Source organism: Ambystoma mexicanum, chromosome 7p (assembly GCF_040938575.1).
Source record: "Ambystoma mexicanum isolate Mex_15411 chromosome 7p, UKY_AmexF1_1, whole genome shotgun sequence".
NCBI classification, from domain to species: domain Eukaryota; kingdom Metazoa; phylum Chordata; class Amphibia; order Caudata; family Ambystomatidae; genus Ambystoma; species Ambystoma mexicanum.
Window position 1 is genome coordinate 927009073 of NC_090939.1, and position 25314 is coordinate 927034386.

The 25314-nt window shown below is 46.2% G+C and overlaps 1 protein-coding gene across 5 annotated transcripts in view; it reads right to left on the reverse strand.

Annotated features, from left to right (window-relative positions):
- Nucleotides 1-25314, reverse strand: part of LOC138526453 (uncharacterized) — a 577404-nt gene that overhangs the window by 24046 nt on the left and 528044 nt on the right. For 3 of the 5 annotated variants that reach the window (XM_069637218.1, XM_069637217.1, XM_069637216.1), the window contains one exon: nucleotides 24574-24687. In XM_069637218.1, coding sequence (XP_069493319.1) covers nucleotides 24574-24687 — 114 coding nt within the window. Of the gene's footprint in view, nucleotides 1-9046; nucleotides 9130-24573; nucleotides 24688-25314 lie in introns of all 5 variants that reach the window. The other 2 variants (XM_069637219.1, XM_069637220.1) reach the window with 1 other exon arrangement.

The window sequence follows — 25314 nt, forward strand, 5'->3', positions numbered from 1 at the left end:
GTGGCTATTGTGTTACAATCTCTGATAAAAGGGTTGAAAGTATAGGTAGTTACAGGCAGGGGAGTTGCTAGGTCTGGAAAAGACCCGGGGATAAGCTGATGTCAGAACTGTTGGGACTGGGGGCTAGCTAGTCTTTTGGCTGTAGCTCCTGAGATTCTATCCGGGGCTACAGCCAAAAGATCAGGGGCTATAGCCCCCTTAGCCCCCCCCTAGCAACGCCCCTGGTTACAGGGCTTCTGACAGAAATATTTGTTTGGCGTGGGTGCACCCAGGTATTAGAGGAGGGACACTACAAACATTTCTGAAGGTGGCAACATTTTTAGTTGAGTAATCCGAAAGAACATCATAAACTGTACCATGTATAATGTAGGATGTAACTTTGATTACATATGTATAGAGCTAAGGGCGCGGATAGTGGCTGATGGCATACTTGGTATTTTCCGGAGATGCTGCTCGTCACCACATAGCAGTATCGAAATCTGTGCCTATCCCGACCTTAACTCTTCTTACCCCTTGCAATTTAGGCCACAACATCCACTGTTATCAGGAGCCAATCTATATCCACTGGAGAAAAAGTCTTGGGGTTTCACCAAGGGAGGTGAATGAGCCTGTTCGACTGGCCAACAAATTTGGCCCTAATTGACACAAGGATTGGTTACATTAAAATAGCATTGGGGATTAGTCATTGTTTTCCTGGCCGGGTAGGATGGTCTGTAATTTGAACTGATGTAGTTATTAATGAGCTATGTGTAATGTGATGTGTTGTACTTTGATGGCCGTATGATATCATCTAAATTTCATGTAAACCAGTCCATAGAGCTTCCTGCGTTTTCCCAATACCCCACAAACGCAGCAGAAAAAAGCCTTCATACTCTGGATGTACGAAGGACTGTCATGTACTACATACAAAAGACTAAAGCTATCAGAAAAACAAACAGACTGTTTTTTTCATCCATAGCCACAGGAAGAAAAGGTGACTATCTCTAAATCAGCAAATGTAAAATTGACTGTCAATGGTTCTATTTCATTTTCCCAACAGTATTTTTTTGCGATTGATTTTTTACCGAAACAAATCCATCTAAAAACTCATGGACATTTATTTTTTAATTTGTGGGGTCCACCCCAAATCCCCCATTTCCCTTTGTTATTAACCCCACCTAGACCCCCTCCCCACCCCTTTGAACCTCTTACCCACCACTATATATATATATATATATGGGATACATTACTCACCGTGATCGTATTTCTGATGCTTGTATCTGTTTAGATTCACATGCTGTGCATAGGCCGACATCTAGTGGAGTATTACAGTTTGTTTTTCGAAACTCGAAAAAGGGTGTCGACACAGGGCGTGCCAGTAAAACTATCCCTAGTGTGACATCCACTGTACCCATGATCCCTCACGCGTCTAGGACCCTCAGATTGTATTTTTTCTGACATGAGGTAGCATGAGGAGTAGCGTGAGTACAGATAATCCAAGCAGATAGATAGAAAGGTAAAACTACAAGCATCCATGCGCCTTCTCTCAGATGGGAGGAAGGGTGGGTTGCATGTGAATCCAAGCAGATACAAGCATCAGAAATACGATTACGGTGAGTAATGTATCCCTTCTGAGGCTTGTGGAATCTGCTTAGATCACATGCTGTGCATAGATTAGCGAGCAGTACCTGAAGAAGGAGGTGGGATGTGAGAAGGGTCATGAGCAAATAAATGTCTTAGAACCGCTTGTCCCACTTGTGTATCTGTCTTGGAATGAGTGTCAATGCAGGAGTGCTGAGTAAAGGTGTGAATAGAGCTCCAAGTAGCTGCTTTGCAAATGGTGTCAAGAGGTACATTTGCAATGAAAGCCAAAGTGGCCCCAATACCTCTTGTAGAGTGGGCCCTAGGCGTGAAAGGCAGAGTTCTTTCAGAAAGTGAGTAACACAGCTGGATATAGTTAATAATCCACATAGAGATGGCACCTTTAGAGACGCGATCCCCCCCTCTGCCTGTAGCTACGGAGACAAACAGCTGATCTGTTTACCTTAGCAGTCTGGTCTTGTTTACATAGTAGAGGACCGCCCTACGCACATCTAGTGTGTGTAGTTTCACCTCAGCCAAGCTTTGTGGGTCTTGGAAGAAAGCCAGAAGCTCGATGGACTGGTTCACGTGGAATTTTGAAATAAACTTAGGTGAGAACCTAGGGTGTGTGCGTAAAACCAGTTTATCTTTATGGACAGTAAAGAAGGGATCTTACACTGACAGAGCCTGAATTTCACTGACTCTTCTTATAGATGTAATTGCTACTAAGAAGGCCGTTTTGTAAGTCAGGTGTTTGAGACTGCTTTTGTGCATGGGCTCGAATGGGGGGCCCATGAGCTTAGATAGCACCACGTTAAGGTCCCATCCTGGTGGTGGGTTTGAAATAGGAGGGTGAAGTCTCTTTACTCCTTCCATGAAGGCTTTAACTACTGGTACTTTCCACCACGACACCTTGTTATGGGAAGTGGTGTATGCTGACAGGGCTGCCAGGTGTACCTTCAGTGAGTTAAAAACCAGTCCTGCATCCAGCAGGTGGAGCATGTATGTAACAATAGTGGAAGGAGTGCAATCAACTGGGTTGATTTGTTTATTCTGGCACCAGATAACGAATCTCTTCCATTTGTCAAAGTAGCAGTGCCTCGTGTTAAGTTTCCTAGATTCCTTTAGGATGTCCATACACCTCTGTGGTAAATTGAGATGTCCCATGCTGCCAGGTTCATTGAGTTGGGTTGAGGATGCACTGTTTGACCTTGGTGCTGGGATAGTAGGTTGTACCAGCCCGGATGTTTGATGGGTTTGCACACCGCCAATCTGCGTAAGTGTGGGAACCACGGTGGTCTTGCCCACATGGGAGCAACTAGGACGCGCGTCATCGATTATCTGTTCATCTTGTTGACCACCTTCCTGATTAGAGGAGTTGGTGGAAAAGCGTACGCAAACATCCCTGACCAGTTCATCCACAGGGCGTTGTCCTGGGAGTCTGGTTGGGGAACCTGGATGCAAATCCTGGGCATTGTCTGTTTTCGCTTGTGGAGAATAGGTCTATAGTGGGGAAACCCCACTGAGAGAAGATATCTTCTACGACTTCTCTGTGTAGACACCATTCGTGTTCCTCTGGGAGGGGGTCTCTGCTCAGAGCATCCGCTAGGGAATTGAGATCCCCTGGAACATGTTGCGATGACAGGAAGATGTTCCATCTGAGTGCCCATATCCAGATTTTCTGGGCAAGCTTGGACAGATTTGGCAACCGAGTCCCTCCTTGCTTGTTCAGGTAGAACATGGCTGTAGTGCTGTCCGTCCAGATTTGCACTGACAGATTTAACAGGTAGGGCTTGAACGCTTGAAGTGCTCTGAATACTGCCAGAAGCTCTAACAGGTTGATGTGATTCTTGGCCACTGAGTGCGACAAGAGACCCTGAGCTGTGTGGTGGAGATGGTGAGCTCCCCACCCCGTCAGGCATGCATCGGTTGCGACTACCGCCTGTATTTCGGGATAGTAAAAGGGTTTCCCCTTGGACAGATTCTATCTTGTCCACCAGTGAAGGCTTTGTACAAGTGTTAGCGAAACGACCACTAGATCGTCCCACTGACCACTTGCCTGAGACCACTGTTTTGCCAACCATTCCTGCATGGGACGCATGCGCAGGCGCGCGTGGGTACCAGGTAAATACATGACGCCATCATGCCCAGCAAGCGCATTGCTTTGCGTACCGTTATTTGGCGACCGGACTGATATTGCGGAATTTGCAGCAGTATATACCGAATTCTTTCCTCAGAAAGAAAGGTCAACCCCTCTTGAGTGTCTAGGATAGCTCCTAGGAACTGTTTGGATGTGCTTGGCACCAGACTTGACATTTTCTCGTTTATTGAGAAGCCCAATTCGAAGAGGAGGTCGAATGTCCTTTGAATGTTTGCTCTGCAAATTACTGGGGTCTCCCCCGTGATGAGCCAGTCGTCCAGGTAAGAGTACCCCGGGATTGCCTCCCTGCGTAGGTGTGCTGCCGCCACCACCAGTACCTTGGTGAATACCCTTGGAGCCGGTAGTGCCGACTGTCCAACTTGAAGCGCAAGTACTTTCTGTGCGCTGGGAACATGGAAATATGAAAATATGCATCTTTCATGTCCAATGTTGCCATGTAATCCCCCTTTTTTAGGAGGGGGATTACCTCCTGGAGAGTAGTCATGCAAAACTTTTGGGGCTTGACATACTTGTTTGCAGGCCGTAAGTCCAATACTGGGTGCATTGTCAGATCTTTTTTTGGCACAAGGAAGTAAGTTGAATAAATACCCTTGTTTACCTGGTGTCCCGGGACGAGTTCTAGCGCGTCCTTTGCTAGCAGATTGACTATCTCCTCGTGGAGGATCTTCTTGTGGTCCAAAGAATGTATTTTTTTTTCATGGGGAATGGTTTCGGGGACGCTCTAACAGTTTTATGCAGTACCCTGCGGATACTGTGGACAGCACCCATCTGTCTGATGTGATCCCTTCCCAAGCTTGGGTGAAGTTGGAAATGCGTCCCCCTACTGGGGTTGCGTGAGAAGGGACCCTGAACGGAGCGTCACTGTTTTGGTGGAGGCGTGCCGCCTCCTCTACTGGGGCTGCCTCTACCTTTTCCACGTCCTCTTTTATTACCCCTGCCGTAACCCTGGGTAGACTGTTGATTATTATTTCTCCACGGTGTACCCTGCCCCTGGGAATAGTTAGATCCTCTCTGGGAATTTTGGCCGCGTGGGCGACGAAAATTGCCATTCCCTCTCTCATTATTAGTTAGTTGGCCTAGGGATTTGAGTGTTTCATACTCGTCCTTGGCATTTTTTAGCACGTCCTCGACCGCCTTACCAAACAACAGATCCGGCTCCACCGGTTTATCTAACAATGATGCTTAGGTTTCAGCTTTGAATCCAGACTGCCATAACCAAGCGTGTCTCTTGATAACAGTTTCTTCTGCTATCAATCTGCCGGCGTTATCCGCGGCATCAAAGGTTGCTTTTAAAATGCAACCGGACACGGCTCTTCCCTCCGCCGAAACTCATGCCAACTGGCTCTTTAAGGGTTCTGGGGCGGAGTCTATGAGTGCCGCGACTTCTTCCCACTGATGGCAGTTGTAGCTGGCCAACAGGGTGGTGGAGTTGGCAATCCTTGCCTGGTAGGCGGAAGTGGAGACTACTTTCCTGCCCAAACCATACAGTTTCTTGCTCTCCTTGTCGGGAGGAGCTTCGGACGATGACAAGGGTGTTCCCGCCCTCTTACGGGTGTTTTAACAACCAGGGAGTCCGGCTTCAGATGCCCCCTTATATACAGTGCGTCTGATTGGGCTGCCCTGAAAAGTTTCTCAATCCTGGGGGTTCACTGCCCTGGTGAGGTTAGGATTTACGACTGAAGGATCTATTCTTCTCTGAATAGGATAGGGATGGCCTTAGCAACAGGCCTACTTTCTCCCACTAACTCCTCGGCGAAGTCCCTCTCCTCTTGAGCACCCTGGGTGGCAATGTGGAAATGTTCAGCTGCTCGAGACAGAACTTCATTTAGGAGAGGTTGGTTGTCGACAGGGGAGTCGGTAACCTGGGGTTCCTTCTCTACCGGGGAATCTACTCTGTAGGTTTCCGGGTCGTCCTCATCCTCTTCTTGGTCCTCATCATCCCCATAGTAGCCCGTACCAGTTTGTTCTTCCAACATTCCCAAATCTGGATCCTCACAAAATGATGTCTCTCCTTGATACTGAGAGTAGGGCTGTACATAGAAGGGGTCCGAAGACCGTGTTGGTGTTTCAAACCGGGACTTTTTACTTGGAGGTATAGGATCCTTCGAGCCTGAGGGTGCTGACCCGTCGGGAGTATAAGAGAGAAAGTGTTCAGGGTTTTTTGCGTAAAAATCTGCCAATGATAACATCCTTGACATGACCCTGTCTATGTCATCACTAGACCATTCTCTAGAACTGGGAATGACTCTTTCTGGAAGTTTCTCTGACTTATCCTGACTAGACTTGGTGGTCTGAGCAGGGGTCTTTGTGATAGCAGAAGACTTGGACTTGTCTGTCTGTTTATGAGGAGTGGAGTGTTTTAAAGGTGTGGAAGTAGGCAGAGGCTGCTTCCTTTGTTGTTTTTCCCCCTCCCCGTGAGTGGAAGAGTGTTTTCCCTGTTTTTTCGCCCCTTCGGAGCCTTTCGTCGCCTGGCGTCGAGGTTCGGGGGTAGTGTCCCTATCCTTCGAGCGTGGAGGTAGGGGCTCGGGGGCCGCCGTAACGCAGACTGCAGGCGCTGACTCCTGGAGTGCAGTCTGGGGATGGAAGTTGGCTTCGTCCTCCGACGATCGAACTTCCGTTACCTTGGGGAGCGAGGCACTCTTGGCAACAGTGGATGATTGCCTGGAATCATGCGGTGATCTTGATCGAGAACGCCCAGAGGACGCCGATTCGGACCGTTCTCTATGTGCATCTTTCCGAGAACTCGACGTGCGCGTCGAGTCCCGGTTGGACTTCATGTGTTTTGTGGAAGTGCTGTGGGAAGCGCTTGTGTCGCCGGGGGTCTTCCCCATAGCCGCCCTGCCGGACGACCTTCCGAGGTCGGTGACTTGCGCTCGGCTGTCTTTCAACGCCATAATACCCTCGCCGTCCGAAAGCTTGGCGTCGCTGCCATCGCTGAAGGCGCCCTCCACTGCCAAGGCCTCTTGACGCCTGGCGTGGTAGGCCCAACGCTTGATCGAACGGTCCTTAAGAGTTTTGGGTTTAAACCTACTACACGCTCTCCAGTTCGCCTCAGGGTGGTCCCTCGGCAAGCAGAGATTGCACGTGGCGTGCCTGTCGACCCAAGGGTACTTGCGGTTGCACTTGGGGCAGAACTAGAAAGGGGTACCCTCCATACGCACCTTGTGGCAGCGGGCTTGTAAGTGTAGGAATATATAAGAATGTACCTATATACCAAAAGAATGTAGAGTATGTCCACCCCCCACTCTCCCTACTTGCAGGGCCGAGGCCAGCAGCCTTCCAAGGCCCAAATCAGTCGTGCAGCTGTCGACGGTCGCATTCTTCTCCGGGCCAGCGTCGACTGTGGAAGTTCGGTGACTCGACGTTTGGGTGAAGAAATGGTTAAATTTAACAATATTTAGCAAAAGTATGGCTAAGGCCAGGGAACTCCGCGAAATGCTTCCGACCAGTATGGCGGAAAAAAACAATCTGAGGGTCCTAGACGCGTGAGGGATCATGGGTACAGTGGACGTCACACTAGGGATAGTATTACTGGCACGCCCTGTATCGACGCCCTTTTTCGAGTTTCGAAAAACAAACTGTAATACTCCGCAGCTCCCACTAAATGTCGGGCTATGCACAGCATGTGATCTAAGCAGATTCCACAAGCCTCAGAAATATATGTGTATATATATATATATATATATATATGTATATATATATATATATATTTCAATGAATTTTTTTTAGATGGAATTTTTTCAGTTAAAATTCCATTGAAAAAACTGCTGGCAGTAAAAGGATGTCGTACATTGTCAACTGCATCCAACTTTGCTATTCTCTTGCTACGAGAACATTGCCATTTAAGCCTAGAGCACACTCAACTCGAGGCACAGGGGCAATTATAGCTTTCATAGCAAATGTACCCTTAGATGCCATTTGCGAAGCTGCCACTTGGAGTTCAGTTAACACTTTCACCCAACATTACTGTCTAGGCTCAAATTCCAAGCGTGATACACAGGTGGGACAAGCGGTGTTAAAACATCTATTTGTAGCGCTACCTTCAAGCAACCCACCTCCTTCTCCAAGTACTGCTTGCTAATGTATGCAAAGCATTTGATTCTAAGCAGAACAGCAAGCCTCAAAAGGCATACATTACTTACTGTAATTTTATTTCTGATGCTTGTATCTGCTGAAATGCACATGTGCCCACCCTTCCTCCCCTCTTGGAGTTGAAGGTTCTTGGGAAAACATAGATTTTTTTACACCTCATGATCTCTACCTACACTCCACACTTACACCTTGCACTCCCTCATGTCAGAAACAAGTAATCTGAGAAAGTGCTCCAGATAAGACCTTGAGGTGGGAGCATTTTACTCCCTATTTTTCAATGTGATTTCAAGAGAGTACAAATTAATTTTCTTCTGTGCAAGAGAATAAAATGTATCTAACAGCCAACCGATTTGTGCAAAAACTGTATAGAAATCATTACCATGTGGCAGTTTTCTGCATCGTGACAGAATACACCTTTCATTATTTCTCTAACGTCTGTTCATTGGATCTCACATGTATATATTTAAATGCTGAAAACACAAAAACCCTATCCAATTACATAGTAAAGCATACATGAATTATATTGTGTGTTTTGACGTTCGATAGCAGAATTGTCTTTTTATGTTTAATGAAAGTCTTAATTTCCTTGAACTATTACTAACTAATGGTATGCCAATGTTATGATACAACAGTGCAGAGAGGCAAGGGCTTCATGCTAAATTCTATACCTAACATATTTATCACAATTATCACCAAACCAAAGTTGGTGCTCCTTTATCAACTTCAAAAGGATGAAATGCTGAATTGGCTTTGCCGGGATTCAAACCTGCAACCTACAGATCACACACAGATCGCAGCAACAAGCACTCAACTGGCTGAGCTATCTTATTTGCTAACATCCTTCTGAGGTCAGTAAACTGAATATCGATTGAGGTATAATAATCACAGTGCCTAGATGTTGGACGAACCATGCATGAAGGGCTGCATAAAGTTAAATATTTATCTGGATTATCAAAGGGACAGGTTTTGCTGAGTTTCTGTTTCAGTTACAAATGCAACTTTCATTTGTTTGTTTTTGAACAGTGCTTGCACTTCCTGGAGAGTCAGGTTTTGGATGTTTTAATTGTAGTCTTGAAGATTTGTGAGGCTAAAACACCTGTGATTGTTGTAATGACAATCACTCACGCTTGAGCAAAGACTCTGCTGCCTCTGACCATATATAGTAATGTCCCCCATTGACTGCAATGTTGAATGGATGTAAACTAGAAAGTGCATACTCATCATTTTACTCACTGTTTTTATAATTGGAGTGTAAATTAAATTAGAAGTGCAAAAATGATCTGCCTCTGCATCATTATGCACACAGCGCAGGAACTCTGAAAAATAAAATTGTGCAATATTTTTTTGGTTTCAATGGAAAAAAGCACAATATGTTACAAAAGACGAATTCTCAGTTGCAACTTAGTTTTCCATGTTATTAATTATGCAATCCTAAAATGCTAGGAAAATAAATATGCAAAGTGCTTCTGTTTGCTCCATGAGCATCTGCACACAACACAGCAGAAGCTGAATGGAAAGAAACCATTCCTTTTATCACGGTGTGCGATTTCTTTTTTGAAAGGCTTCACAGAAAAGAATTCTGTTTCAGAGGCTTTTCTCCATGGCTTGCAATTATATACATGTAGATAAAAATCTAAACAAGCGTTCTGGTTTCTGTCAAGTAACCTGACCTTTGCACTGCCCTCTTCTCAACCTGTGCATAAATTTACGCAGGAAAATAATAAAGCTGTCATATTTACAGATTTTCGCGCATAAAAAGGCCTTGTATAACCCTTATCTGGAGCCCTGATCAGAGGGACCTTGATGCGTGAGGGATCATGGGTACAGTCGACCTCACGCTAGAGATCGAATTGCAAACAGCCCTGTCGACGACCCTTTTTAAAACTTCGAAAACGTCATATGCAATACTCCACAGGTACCACTAGATGTCGGCCTATGCAAAGCATTTAAATCTAAGCAGAAACAAGCTTCAGAAATACGATTACGGTAAGTAATGCAAGCCTTATAACCTCTGGAAAATGCTATTGAAACTGTGCATCAAATGTGTTTCTTTTTGGGCCAGTCTTTTTCCTCTGTCCTGTGTTCTTGGATGTCCCTGTATCAGTTCCAGAATACACATTTTTAATAGACTTACATTATTTTTAGCTGCTACATAATGGCATACAATGCTGGACTTCATGTTACTCAAGTGAATGTTCGATTTATGCTCACTCTTGACTTCTTTAAGTTTGAGTGTTGTTTGACCAATGCACACTTGCCCACAAAGACATTTCAGGCAATATATGACAGGATAGGTAAGGAAATGTGCAATTCTATTTTCAGAAAAACATTTGCGATTGTTTGACCTCAAGACAATCCGTTTTTGTTACGTAATTCAATGTATTTGTCTACTGCTTAAAATCATGGACTTGATTTGTGATATTGCTGGGTTATATGTCAGCATGTGCTTCATTTTCTCAATTCTCCAAACTCACGGTGCCTATAACTCAAACCTTTTTAATTGGCAAATTCTCTGTAATGACATTTGATAGCTATCATTGAGTAATCTCTTGCATGATCATTTTTGGCTGATTTGTCTAAATCTTCAATTGCTCTGTAAATGGGTTCATCTATCAAAAAACTGAGAATGAGGTAAGCTGGAGATAGTTTTCGGTGGATGCATGGAGAATGGAATTGAGGTCTGTTAGTTTTGTGAACCTGTGTATTGTCTTAGAACTTAATAGTAGAATCTGTGGATCTTCCACTCTGGCCAGGAAAACGATTCTTCAATAGTATCCATAACACCATGTGCTTCATCACAAGTCTGCCGGTCCGGAAATAAGGGTGCTGGTAACAACGTACTGGCACCCTTTCCAGATTGGCACACTACAACTGGGCCTGCTGGCGCCGCTGTAGTAGGCACAGTTCGTCATGAAAGCACCAGCACCGTTGCTAAAGGTGCTGGTGCTTCTGAATCCCCATTTCCATGGAGTCCTTTAGGACTCCATGAAAATGGGAACTAACATTTTCTGCTGCCTGATATCCCGGGACGCCGGGACTTGTAGTGTGTCGGTGGCACCGGGATTTCAGGAGGCGGAAACAGTGTTAGTCTGGCAGACACCCGCCAGTAGCACTGGCGGGTTACTGCCGGACATGTAATGAGCCCACGTGTCCCAGTTTTTGTGGTATGCAGGAGCTGTCCGAAAAGAAATGGGAAGCTTTGACCCTACCATACCATAGGGGAGGTTTTGCATGCTCGCACTGCGAGATATATTGGCTGCAAGCCCAAGCACAATTCACAACTTACTGGTATGGGGATGCGACTGTCCCACTACATGTTAAACTACAAAGGAGTCTGGGAGCCCCCTCTACTGAGAACGAACCTGGGTCAAATACCCTGTTCTATGGAATTTCTTCCACTCATAAGGGTCTACAACCACGTTTTAGATCACTGTACCCTTTTTTTTAAAAAACTATTTTTATAAATTTTATTTCAACAAACAACACAAACCAAACTTGCAGTGCATATCATAACAGTTCAAATTTACATCTCTTCTTCTATATCCGCTGCTTCTCCCGTTCCACCCCCCCCCCTTTCAAGCCTACTCTTCTTCGTATTCTACTTTTTCATCTTGCTGTAGGGTTTCCTCTTCTATGGTCTCTGTTGAGTCCCGATCACTCGATTGGTCTTGCGGGGGCCTAAATACCGTAGCTATTAGATATTTCCATGCTATCAGGCTTTCAGCCTCCTCCTCCCCCCCAGAACCACTGGCTTCCTGCCATACTGTAATTTCGGCTTCAGCCCATTTTTGTAGGTCTTTCCACCACACTTCTGTTCTTGGTCTATGGCATGCCTTCCACCCCATAGCTATTCTTCTCTTTGCGAGTACATACGCCAGATCTTTTAGCTTGCTTACATGCTTGAGTTTACACGGTCTAGGAAACCCCCCTAACAGGCAAGCCCACACTGTATCCACCACTATCTTAATTCCTTTCTCTTTTAGCTTAAGCGCTACTTCTCCCCAAAACCTTTAAATTTCTGGACATGTCCAGAACATGTGCACCATTCCAGCGTTTTCTTCGTCACATTTGGGGCATGATTGTCACCCTGTGTTTTTAAATGTGGCTATCCTTTGGGGTGTCATATACGCCCTGTGGGTTATGTATAACTGTACCTGTTGAAGTCTTGCATTCCTTGACACTTTCTTATGGTACCCTTGGGCTCGCTCCCACATCCCATCACTCATTGGGGCACCCACTTCCTCTTCCCAATCCTGTCTCAGTTGTACCACTTCCTTCCCCACCCTGGACATCACCATCTTATATATCCTAGATATCTCGTGCCCTCCTTCTGCTATATCGTATATGGTATCTATGGAGGCCTCCGGTTGGTCTTCCAGCGCTACTTCGGACCATGTCTCTTTAATTCGCCTCGCCACCTTATGATATGTGATATATTGTCCCATATGTAGCCCCATTTCCTCCTCCAGCATCACAAAATCTATTAACTTCCCCTCCTGCCATATATCTCCCATTGTAGCTATCCCAACTGGTTCCCAGTGCTTCCTAATAATCATCCGTAATTGCTTTTCTTTTCCTGCCAATGCAACTAGTGGCACTTGAGGGGAACACGGGTATGGGTTCTTCATTACCTGGCAGGCTCTATGCCATATCTCCCAACCTAATAACATCATCTTTGGGCGCCCTACCATCTCCGATTTGGGCAACCACATCATTTCTTTTAAGAAGAATGAGGAACAGTCCAGTCGAAACAGTCTGGACTCTGAGGTTGGTTCCTCAGAGAGGCATTTTGCTACACATTGTAGCTGGCTTGCTATATAGTAGACTTCATAGTTTGGTAGCTTTATGCCCCCTTTCTCGTGGTGTTTTGTAGCTTGCAAAGGGCCACTCTGTTCCTCGTCCCATGCCAAAGGAATTCCCTACATATGCTATGTAACCTAGCAAAGAATCGCCTTGATATCAGGTATGGGATGTTTCCAAAGTAATGCAGTAGTCTTGGCAGGACCACCATTTTCAACATTGCCCCTCGTCCCACCATCGCGAAGGGGAGCTTCACCCAGAACTTCATACTATTTTCAATACCCTTAATCGCCTTCTCAGTGTTATGCTGGTGCTCTGCCTCCACCGTATGGTATATGTCTATCCCAAGGTATTGGAACATAGTGACCTCCCATGGTATCTGCAGGAAAGGTAGATGGTCTAACGGGATCCCTTTGTATCTGCCCAGTGGAAATATACAAGATTTTGTAGGATTCACAGCTATGCCTGACAGCTTTGCAAATCTTTCCATCACTTCCAGAACATACTGGAGATTTTCCTCTGGGTAACGTAGATTCAACAGCATATCATCTGCGTATAGGGAAATCAAATGCGGTTCTCCTTTTATGTTTTTTTTTTTAAACAATTTTTATTTTTTATTCTTTTATCAACACACCAAACATGAAACAAATTCAACAGCAGAATATTCACAAGTTGCATTCTTTGGTCCCACCCTCCCCTTTAATTTGAGCCAATGTGTCTATGTTCACACCCTGCGCCTCAGCCGGCAGGCCTAACGTCATCACATTATCTGTATGGTCATCACTGTGTTCAGGCAGGAGGGAACCCATCATAGTCACCACCAACTGCCTCCATTCTATTATAGGTCCTACCTCTTCCTCCCCTCCCTTACAGGCCGCATCAAACCAAGCAGCCGTTTCTGCCTCTGCCCATTTCAAGAGGTCCGGCCACCACAACTCCACCCTTGGCCTCTTAGCAGCCTTCCATTACATCGCAATCCTCCGTTTGGCGAGGATGAATGCCAGATCCTTCATTTTGCTAATGTGCCTAAAATTGCGTGGCCTAGGGAAACCCCCCCAGCATGCATGCCCAGGCCGATTCTACCTCCAGCGTGATACCTTTTCCGGCCAAGCGTGTTTTCAGTTCTAACCAAAATCTTCCCACCTCCGGACAGGCCCAAAACATATGCAACATTCCATCCTCCTCCTCCCCGCACCTGGGGCATCTCTGAGTCATCAGGCCACCGAACCTGGCGATCTTGCTGGGGGTGAGATATGCTCTGTGCGTGACATATAATTTGATCTGCTGGAGCCTTGCGTTCCAGGACACTTTTTTGTGGTATCTTTGGGCCCTGCCCCAGAGCCCATCTGACATGGGTTCTACAACCTCTTCTTCCCAGAATAGTCTCAATTGGAGCGATTCCCTCCCCACTTTGGATCCCAGCAGCTCATATATCCGGGATATCTCATGCCCTCCCTCTGAGATGTCATATACTGTTTCCATGGCAGCATCCGGTTGTTCTGATAACACCGCCGGCGGCCACTTCTCTCGCACTCGTTTAACCATTCTGGAGTGGGTTATATACTGCCCCTTATGCACCCCCATATCATCAGTCAGTGTCTGAAATTCCAGTGCTTCCCCATCTTGCCATATGTCTCCCAGGGTGGCCAGGCCCATCGGTTCCCAGTACTTTCGGACCAGAGTATCAATTGCGGGTCCTCCCTACATAGTGCCACCAGTGGGACCTGCATAGAAAACGGGACCAGGCATCCCACCAACTGCCATGCCCTGTGCCACATCTCCCAGCCAAGCACCAACAGCCTCGCCATCCTTAGAACCCTTGGCTTGGACAGCCATACTACTTCTCTGAGGAAGAAAGGAGCCGGTTCCATTCACAACAGCCTGGTTTCAGCCGTCTCCTCTTCAGACAGCCACCTCGCCACATACTTTAGCTGTCCCGCCAAATAATATAGCTCAAAGTTCGGCAGGTTAATTCCTCCCCCGTCACACAAATTCTGCAATTTCCAGAGGGCTACCCTGTTCCTGGAGTTATGCCAAATAAAACCCCTGCCCAAGCTGTGGAGACTAGCAAAGAAGCGCCTAGGGATCACATGTGGGATATTTGCAAAAAAATGTAGTAACCTGGGCAAGACCACCATCTTGAGTAGAGCCGCTCTCCCCATCATGGCCAAGGGTAGTCTAGACCAAAATACCATGCTATTCTTAATACCTTCCACTGCCTTCTCCGTGGTATGTTTATGTTCCTCTATTGCTGTATGGTATATATCAACTCCGAGATAACGGAACGACTTGGTGTGCCAGGGTACTGGTAATATCGGCAAGTCCCTGAGTGGGACAAACCTGTATCTCCCCAAGGGGAACATGCTGGATTTCTTGGGGTTAACCGCTATGCCGGAGAGAGTGGCATACCGCTCCATTACTTCCAGAATATATTGTATGTTCTCTTCTGGGAAGCGAAGATACAATAGTATATCGTCCGCATTTAATGAGATAAGATGCAGGCCCCCGGCAGTGCGGATTCCTATCTCCTCGTACTGTTATCGCAAACAGACGGCCAATGGTTCCAACGCAAGTATATATAACATGGGCGACCAAGGGCAGTCCTGTCTAGTGCCCCTGCTAAGCCGCCATTTGTCCGATACAGTAGCACCCATTTTAATCTTAGCAATTGGGGAACTATATAACATTTTAACCCACGTAAGGTACCCTGGCCCCATTCCGTAGCTTTTCAGAGTCGCCAACAGCCAGGGCCATCGAACTGAATCGAAGGCTTTAACCGCGTCGAGCGAGACAATCAGCAGTTCTCCTGGGTCCCCCTCTGTACGATCTATTATATGGTGCAATCTTCTATGGTTATCCGTTATGTTCCTACCTGGGACGTAGCCTGTTTGGTCAGGATGTATCAGTTTACCGAAGACTCGCTTAAGCTTGTTGGCTAGCACTGCCGTAAGGATTTTGCTATCCTGGTTGAGCATCGATAGGGGTCTGTATGACCCACAATCCGTGCCAGGTTTACCTGGTTTTAGGAGCGGAATGATCACCGCTTCTCTCAAGGACTCCAGCAACCCACCCCTCTCATACGCCTCTTTGAGCATAGCCGGCATCGGGGGGGAGCAGCTCCTGCTTGTAGCTTTTATAAAATTCACTGGGGAGCCCATCTGACCCCGGAGCTTCACTGGTGGGCAGGTGCTGAATCACTAACTCCAGTTCCTCCAATGTGATTGGGGCATCTAGGTCCGCCCGCTCCACGTCATCTAAGGTGGGTAAGCCTATATCCTCCAGCGTTTCCTGGATCTCGTGGTCCTATGATTCGCCAGGGTCCTCATAGAGGCGTTTATAGTATCCCAGAAACTCATCATTCACACCCTCCTGGGTATTCCGGATCTGGCCTCCCTCCCCCTTAATTTCCCTGATCACCGATCGTGGCGCCTCACTTTTATATAGCCAGGCCAACAACCTGCCCGGCTTATCTCCTCACACATGCTGTCTCTCCACATATTTCTTATAGCTTATTTTACATAGCCTATCCCAGAGTTCCCCGCTAGCCTGTTGCAGCTGTTTCATCCTGACCCCATCTTGACTAGAGGTGCCTCCCCTGCACGTGATGTCCTCAAACTCCTCCTCCATTCCCCGCAGTTCCCCCTCTATATCTCCCTGGAACCCTCTAGATTTTGATATGGCAATCCCCCGCACTACCACTTTGAATGCCTCCCACACGGTTCCCATAGATAGAACACTGCCGGTATTGATCTCGAAATACTCTGAGATCGCACCCTTAAGTCTTCCCGGAATCCCGGGTCTTGCAGAGCCTCGGCTGTAAGCTTCCAGGTGGGGATCCGCAGCCTACTAGGTTGGTGTCGCCACTCAAGGACCAAGGGGCAATGGTCCAAGAGCACCCTGGCCTTATATTCCGCACTTCTCATCTCTTCGGCAATTTCTGTAGTGGTGAACACATAGTCCAACCTTGTGTGCAAGTCGTGTGGTGCTGCGAAATGCGAATACTGCCTATCTGCGGGGTGCAGCTGCCTCCAGACATCCACGAGGTCGAAGTCTCTCAGGAGGGCCTGTAACACCCTAGCAGCCGGAGCGGGTTTGTCTAACTTGTTGTCTGATCTATCAACCTTGGCATTAAGCACAAAATTGAAGTCAACGCCCCACAGGATCCCGCCACCTTGTAGGGGGCCAATCTTGCCATACAGAGTCCGAAAATAAGCCGCTGTATCCTGATTGGGGGCATATAGGTTTACAATACACACTTCTCGGTTTTCCAGCATTCCTCTCATAACTAGCAACCTGCCCTCCGGGTCCCCTGTCGCTTGGAGCAGCTGAAATGGCACATGCGGTGCCACCCACGTGATAACACCCCTAGCATATGCAGAATATGTGGCTCCCGCCGTGCACCCTCTCCACTTCCTCTTGACCACCTCCAATTTCTCCCTGGTGAGGTGTGTCTCCTGCAATATCTCCTGCAATACTGCCACATCAATCCTCATTCTTTTCAGGTACATCATCACCTTATTGTGCTTCAAATTACTGTTGAGGCCCCTGACATTCCAGGTAGCCACTCTAAGGCACCGCGACGCCATGGCTACAATGACCCGCCCTCCACCTGCCCGCCGCCGTCAGCCTACTAGGATTCCCATATTGGCTCATAACCCTTCCCTCCCAACAACCATCCCTTTCCCCAAATTCCCAACCACAAACCCCAACAAAACTCCCCACCCCTCCCCCCACCCTTCCCTACCCCATCAAATGCCCAGCTCCATCCCTGGATCTCAGGCAACCCCAAGTTTGGTTCTGCCTTGGTGTGCCTAGGACAGAAACCCGGCAGGGTGTCACCGGGCTACCAGTGACCTAACTAAACTAGCCTAAATAGGGGTTTGAGGACTAACTCAGCGAGGCTCCCGCAATGTGGTCGAAATCTCAGTGCCCTCGGATCATGTCCAATTATCAACTATCTAGCCCTCCCATGTACAACAAACCGCAAAATAATCAAGTCTCATAGTCTTAAGCTGCGACCATCGCGGTGCAGTGCACACAGCTTACTTATCTCTTCCATCACCTTCTCCTGTCTGGATGCCCGGTTCCTGGGGACAGCTCTGCGAGTCAAGCCACCCCATCGCTTCCTCCAGGGACTCGAAAAACAGGGTCCTGTTTTTGTGGAACACCTTCAGCTTCGCCGGGTAGAGCAACATATACTTGAGACCTGCTTCGCACAATCGCCTTTTCACAGTCCCAAAGTTCATGCGGCTGCGTTGTACCAACAAGGTGTAAGAGTTACCAAGAGCACTTCTGCTCACGTGGCCATCGAGCCACACCCCCCTGGTTCTCCTTTTATGGTTATACCTATTATGTCATACTGTTGCCTCAGGTATATTGTCAGGGGCTCTAGGGCCAAGATATACAGCATGGGGGACCACGGGCATCCCTGCCTAGTACCCCTACTGAGTTGCCACCTCTCTGATATTACAGCTCCCGTTTTAACCCTGGCCAGCGGCGCACTATATAATAGTTTGGCCCATTTAAGATACCCAGGTCCTATTCCATAATTGGTCAGGGTCGCAATCAACCAAGGCAATTTGACAGAGTCAAAGGCCTTTATTGCGTCCAGCGATACTACTGCCACCTCGCCTGCATCCCCGTTTGCGTGTTCGATGTGGAGTCGTCTGAGATTGTTGGATATATTCCTGTTAGGGACATAGCCAGTCTGGTCTGGGTGTATTAATTTATCAATGATCCTCTTCATTCTGTTTGCCAAGAACGCCGTCAGTATTTTACTGTCCTGATTTAGCATCGACAGCGGTCTGTATGAAATGCAATCATTGCTGGGCCTGTTGGGTTTAGGGAGTGGTATGATAATCGCCTCTCTTAGGGACTCTGGTAGCTTTCCCACTTCGTATGCCTCATTTAGCATTTCTAGAAGCGGCAACCCAATGTCTTCCAGTGTTTCTCTTATTTCATTGCAATCACTCCCCTCCTCATCACCAAACAGGAGTCGATAATAGTCTGCAAATTTCTTGTTAACGCCTTCTTGGGTGTCCTCTATGCGCCCATCCTCCTTCGTTATCGTTCTGATTGTGGGCCTAGGGGTCTCGCTCTTATAAAACCATGCCAGGGTCCTCCCCGATTTGTCCCCTCCTGCATGCTGTCTCTCTGTATACTTTTTATAATTGAGATTGCACAGTCTCTCCCAGTGTCCAGCGCATTTTTGTTGCAGCCTGAGTATTGCTTCATTATCTTCCCTGGTGTTACTTCCTCTTTTTAACGCTGTTTCTAGGTCTGTTTCTGCCTCTTGTAAGTCTGCTAAAATCCCTCCTTGTAGCCCCTTGGATTTTGCTATAGCTATCGCCCTCACAACTACTTTGAAGGCTTCCCAGAGTGTCCCCGCTGCCTCTACACTGCCTGTGTTGATCTCAAAATAGTTAACTATTTCCACTCCCAGATCCTCCCTGAAAATAGTATCCTTCAACGCCTCTGCTCTGAGGCGCCATGTGGGTATCCTTGCTCTCGGGGGTCGGTATTGCCATACCAATATCAATGGCGAGTGGTCTGAAAGGACCCTTCCTTTATATTCTGTCTGCGCTATTTCTGTCATTAGTTCTTGTGTGACAAACAAATAGTCCAGCCTGGTATGTAGATTTTGTGGAGCTGAATAATGCGAATATTGTCTGTCCTGTAGATGGCGCGACCTCCATGCATCCTCGAACCTCAAGTCCCTTAACAGTGACCGCAACGTCCTAGCGGCTGGAGTGGGTCTATCTATTTTGCTATCTGGTCTATCTATTTTCAGGTTTAGTACACAGTTAAAGTCTCCTCCCCAAATCACCGCCCCCCCCCTAAGAACATGCTGAGTTTATTATATAGAGTCCTGAAGTATGGCGCTGTATCCTGGTTCGGGGCATATGTGTAGGTAGGCTTCTACCTCTGCCTGGTATCAAAAGCCACATCTTGCCTCGGAAGGGGATTTTGGCTTTATTTTTCTACTCTGAATGTGATACGGGTGGTGGAGCACCTTCTCATGGTGTTCCTGATACGGTGGCCATCTTGGAATCCCTATATCGATTTTTAAACCTTGCAAAACTATATCAAGAAGAGAGAAATTGTGTTGGGTATAGCCGGTTTGTCGTGCGCTCAGGCTCGTGTAATATAGTGTATGGATCCTTGCTGCGTAGCTAAGTGACCAGAGGAATAATCCTTAGCTATCGTGCATGCATTAAATACATTCCAAATACTAATGCACTGAATTCCTACAACATAAACCAACTTGCTTCAATGGTAAAGACTAAAGGTAAATGAAATTCCAAAAGTGTCTATTTCTTGAAAGAACTGTTTGATAGCTCAGACATATGACTTACAGCCAACACGTGTTTCGAACGTAGGTCTTTCTCAAGGCCGGATATTAGTACCTAAAAATGCACTGAGTCAAATCTCTGCCGCATTCGGGAGTTAATGCTTAATAGCTGCTAGATCAAAAGAAATTCACTGTGTGGTATTAAAGTAGTATTTACAATAGAATGTGGTTGATAACTGCTTGTATAGCGAAAAACCGGCGTCCTGTTCAGAACTGCCAAAAACCAGCGTATGGTCTTGTGTGCCTAATTCTGATTTTCAGAGAAAGACTGAATCCTATTCTTTATCCTAACACGGTGTCATGATGCCTACCCCCGGAGCACCAGGCCAGGCCCAGCACCCCCGGAAGCAGGCATCATTCCCTCGGGTAAAAGCCCAGCGGCCCCTTATAGGGGCTCTTTGGACTCAGTCCTTGCGCCTTTGGCGCCAGGCTCATGTTGGACATCAGTCCTGGCGCCATAGGCGCCAGGCTCATAAAGGGAGGTGTTTTGTGCACTTACCTGATGCAGACCATGCTGCATGCTTCAGGCCTCCCTGAGACCTGAAAGGGGCTATTTTTTCACTCGGGCGTGGCCAGGGAAGGATACATACCTAGTTGGGGAAGGATACATACCTGGGACTTCTTTGAAGGCTATTTAAGCCACGCCCAGACAGCAGCTCATGCTTCGCGTTGTTCTGCTTCCTGCAGCTTAACGCTCACCCTGTCTGCTCCTGCTCCTGGACTCCAGCCACGCCCGCCTCGAACCTGGAAGACCTGCAGGGAAGGAAGAGAAGAGAAAGGTGAAAACCAAGGACTATTTCAAACTTCTTACCTGCATCCGGAATCTTCTCGCCAGCATCCCTGAAGAAAGACTTCCATTTAAAAGCATCGCGTTGCCCGCTGCAGCGCCACGCTTCACTCACCCTTCCTCGAGACATCTCCCGGCTCCATCGCGGCTGTCAGCATCGGACGCCACATCTCTGCACCTAGGGGAGAGAGGAAGAAACAAAAGGTGAGCAGAAGGAACACAGAAGGAAAGCCTGATTAACAGCCATAATACTTACCGGCTTTTCTTCCACATTTCGGGTCGGCGCCGCCCCGTTGGCAGGTACCGTACCCCGGCTCCTATGGGGAAAGGACAAGAGACATTTCTGGGGAATGATAAGGACATTTAGAGAGATCGGCCTCATCACTACTCACTTCGGCAGTTTAACCCCTCGACGCATCGCCTTCATTCTGCACCTGAAATAAAGGACAGATCACAGGTTAGAAAGACAACATAAAGGGGGCCTCACTTGAACTTTGAACTTTCATACTTACGGCGTATCGCTCAGGAAAGTCAAGTGGATTTTGCCAGCGCCATTCTGAAAACCAGTGAAGTAACTGGACGAACGTGCGCCCCTGCACCAGAAGCAGGATGGAGAGTTCATCCTTCCAAACCATAAGGTGAGCTTAAACCGGGGTTTGGAGGAAGTTAGAGAGGAACGAAGGGGGAAAGGGGGGAGCTAGCACACTATTCTGCAGACAGTTAATCCCCTTTCTCATCTGCAGAAGGATATTCCTACGGGCCAGGCAAGCACGATTTGGAGGTCCTGTCCAATCGGTGTTCCGGGTCCTTCGCATCACGCTAGAAGAGGCCACAGCAATCCAGACTAGACCAGCACCCCCGTGGGAACCAGGTGAGCGTTACACACGGCACACCTTTCAATTAAAGAAGCTAAAGTATATCTAAAGTATATAACAATTGAAGAGAACAAGCATTACCCAAGCCAAGAGTCTCCCTATATTCGCACTGAAACCAACCTTTCTCACTAACTGTGAAGATGATAGCAGTTTATTGGCCTAAGATACAAGTGTGCAAGTATTACCGGAAGCGAAGAGAGAGGCACCAAGGCTTCTGGGTAATTGATTGGGGATGACAGCTGGCAGAAAGGTGCAGGTAAAGTTGGGGAAGGGAAACTGGCTGTGTGCAAAGACTATTTTGAAGTTGACACAACCTGTAGTGCCAAAGACTGTGGAAGACAGAGAGACGTAAGTCTCAAAGGCAAACTCAGCTTGTTGTTGTGGCAGACAGACAAGAGAGGCAAAGAGGCTGCCTCTTTTGAAAAGAGTTATTCGGAGGAAGAGTGACTTATCTACGTAAAGTTGTTGAAGCACTGAAGTATTTTTTTGTCCAAGCCTGTCTAAAAGTACACATGACTGAAGCTGTGGTAGCAGTCCAAAGTACTAACGCTGTGGTGGTATAACTGGTTGTCAGTGGATGCAATATTGTAGTAGTTCAAACAAAGAGGAGTACTGTCAGACAGAGTTGCCTGTCTCATAGTGAATGAAGTAGAAGTGAAGTTGTTAAAGTAGAAGCAGCAGTACTTAGTAGTCGTCCTGATAAATATGCCATTGTAAAGCCCAAAACTGTAACTAAGAGAATACAAACTGTTAACCAAGAACTGTGTATCACTGGTATTTGTGGATATTGCATTTCTTTTGAACTGTGGCAAGTCTTGAGGAAGGTGACAAAGCATTGTGGCTGGATTACCATTGGTGCTATTTGGAGAAAGTAGAAAGTGGATATTTCACCAAGAAGAAGAGATTAGCTAGTGGAACTTTGGTTAACAAATGTTTTAATTGACTTTGAAATATCAAGAACTGATTTGAGACATTTCTTTCTTTGGTTGAACACCAGCAGATCTGACTTTGAATCCTGGGGAAGGGAAATCACCCAGGACATTAGAAGGTTATTCAAATACTGTGAATGTTCTACATGTGATGTTAAATTGCCATATATTTTCTTTGTATCTGTTGCTTAGTGTGAGAGACAGTTATCCTGTGTTACAGTGTTTTCCCTTAGCTTTGGTTAGGGAGGAAAATCCTCAGCAGAGTAGGGATAATGAGATATTTTAGAAGACATTTTTGTTAAGAATAAAATGGCATATGATATCAAACAGTTGTCCGCCTTACATTACTGATACCCTCACAGGTAGCACTGGTTCCCCTGAGCTACCTATTAGCAGTCGCTGGAACCAAGCAGCACATTCCATAACAGGGAGAAGGAATATGGGATTGCTTGTACATAAAAAATGTATAATGTTAAGAGTTGTTTACACTACACCTGTCACCCTGCCTTGCAGCCACGGAGGCCTGTCCGGAAAGTGCTCTATTGTGCCCCCACCAGAGGTATCCAGAACCTAGTCTGAGGACAAACAGAAAAGGGCATTACCACAGAAGCATTACAGGTTTATGATCTTTTGTTACATTTGAGAACTTTCAATCAGGAAAAGGAGCTGTTTGCTAAATTTCCTGGGTGTAAGGTGATTCTTGACGAAGTGGTTTTAATGAAGCTCAATTCAGAGAGATTGAACATGCAAAGTAAAGTCAACCAATTTGGCCATTTGCTTTTTCAGTGAAACAGCTATACATTATGAACACTACGGTAGCACCGAATTTAGAAAAACTGATATTATTTACAGGACTTTTTCCAAACGGGACAGATAATTATTTTTTGGCGGGTAGAAGAGAAGTGGTTTATATAATTTCTCACGTTTTGTTTTCCGCAGACTATTATACTTGGGCTCTCAAAATCTATTTTTAATTTATCTTTTTAAATAAATATGAAAAGGAGATTCACATATTTAGTTGGGCTTATCATGGGGACAGGGACTTGTTAGAAAAACCAACATCCAAAAAAAATAGTATGGGCCCTGCTAAAAACACAATAGTTTATCTAAGTGGCATAGATGGTAAGGATGGGGCCATTTGAAGTTCCTGTACAGAGCATTCACCTAAAATGACACACCATTTTGCAATATTAGTCCGAATAGTGGCTTGTGTTTTTTCTTTAAATTCTCCTCACTCAACCATTTTATGAAAATTAGGCTTTCAAACTTTTTTGGTATGCCTTCACCCTGATGGCAGATGACTGTATTCATGCAATGTGAGTTGATTTGGAAACGTAAACCCTTATTTGGGAATCAATACTTCACCCTGATAGTTGATGGTTTTTTTCAACATGAAAGGAGGTACTATTCAATAATATAATAATACATTGGTGACAGAGGCTACTTGCTAAATAGAAAATGTGTTACTTGTAATGACTTTCCAAATCAAATGGCCCTTATATTTATAAATATGTAAAGGTTGTTGGTAGCGCTGTATGAATGGTTATTTGAAGCGCATCTTCTGAAATTACAAAATCTTGTCATCAATAGATTTAACTCACGGTTACAGATCTCGGAATTCAGTCAGAGCTATAGCAATGAATGTCATAGGAAGAGAAGAGGTTTGTTTGTATCATATGCGTGATAATGTGCAATAATATTGGGATCAGATCTGTCACAAGTTACAGAAAGAATGGCGATAATTCATCACACTCTTACATTCAGGAATGGTTATGAAAAAATGTTATGTCAACCATTTGTTTTGTTGAAAAATTAGCTCAACTTCTGATTTTTAAAACATCTATGAATTCAGTTGCATTTACTTTTAGTACTTGGTAGAATTAAACACTTATAAGAAATGCCAAACTGAATGCTGAAGAAATGTCAAACTGCATATGCTGGCTTGGCATTTATTATGAAAAGGAATAGACAAGTAATATTTTATATTTGCCGAAAAAAATCAATCCCCTTGTCCTGACCTGCATGAGGATAATCGCTGCTTTCCCATCCGTCGGTGCCGTCAGGATCCTCAATAGCCCACATTTCCTCTCTTTTCATTCCAACTAAAACCTCTGCATTGTCCATTTTTTCATCTGAAAAATGAAGATAGAAGGCATTATTTGCGCATTCATGCACATAACATTTCCATCCCAAAATCAAGCCTGACTACTAACTGAAACTACCATGGTGCATCTTTCCTACAGGAGCCAGTTTCACTCTATCACGCTTCTGTGAACACACAGTTTTTCCTCTTTGCTACAGGAGCGAACTCATGTCAAAATTGGCATCAAAGAAGGCCCTCGCTTGGATTGCTTCATGCATAGCCCCCAGGCCCTTTCAGGGGTCCTGGAACAGCCACACCTCCACACTGATCCCTCTTACTGCTGGAGTTCCCCAAGGGTCTGTCCTTGGTCCACTTCTATTCACTCTCCATACTTCAGCTCTGATCTCCTCTGATGGCTTCTCCTGTCAACTGTTTGCTGATGACACTCAGATCTTCTTCTCCTTTCACTCCTTATTCGACAAGCTGTTGTCAAACAATTTCAAACTGTCTCTCTGCCATCAAATATTGGGTGGTGTCTCACTCGCCCATGCTCAACTCCAGTAAGACTGAAGTTCTCTACTTCCCAGCCAAACAGGCCATCTCTTCCTCTCTTTCTCTTCTCTCCTGACTACCTCTTCCTTACTTCCTTCCTTCTGCTCGTAACCTTGATGTCGTC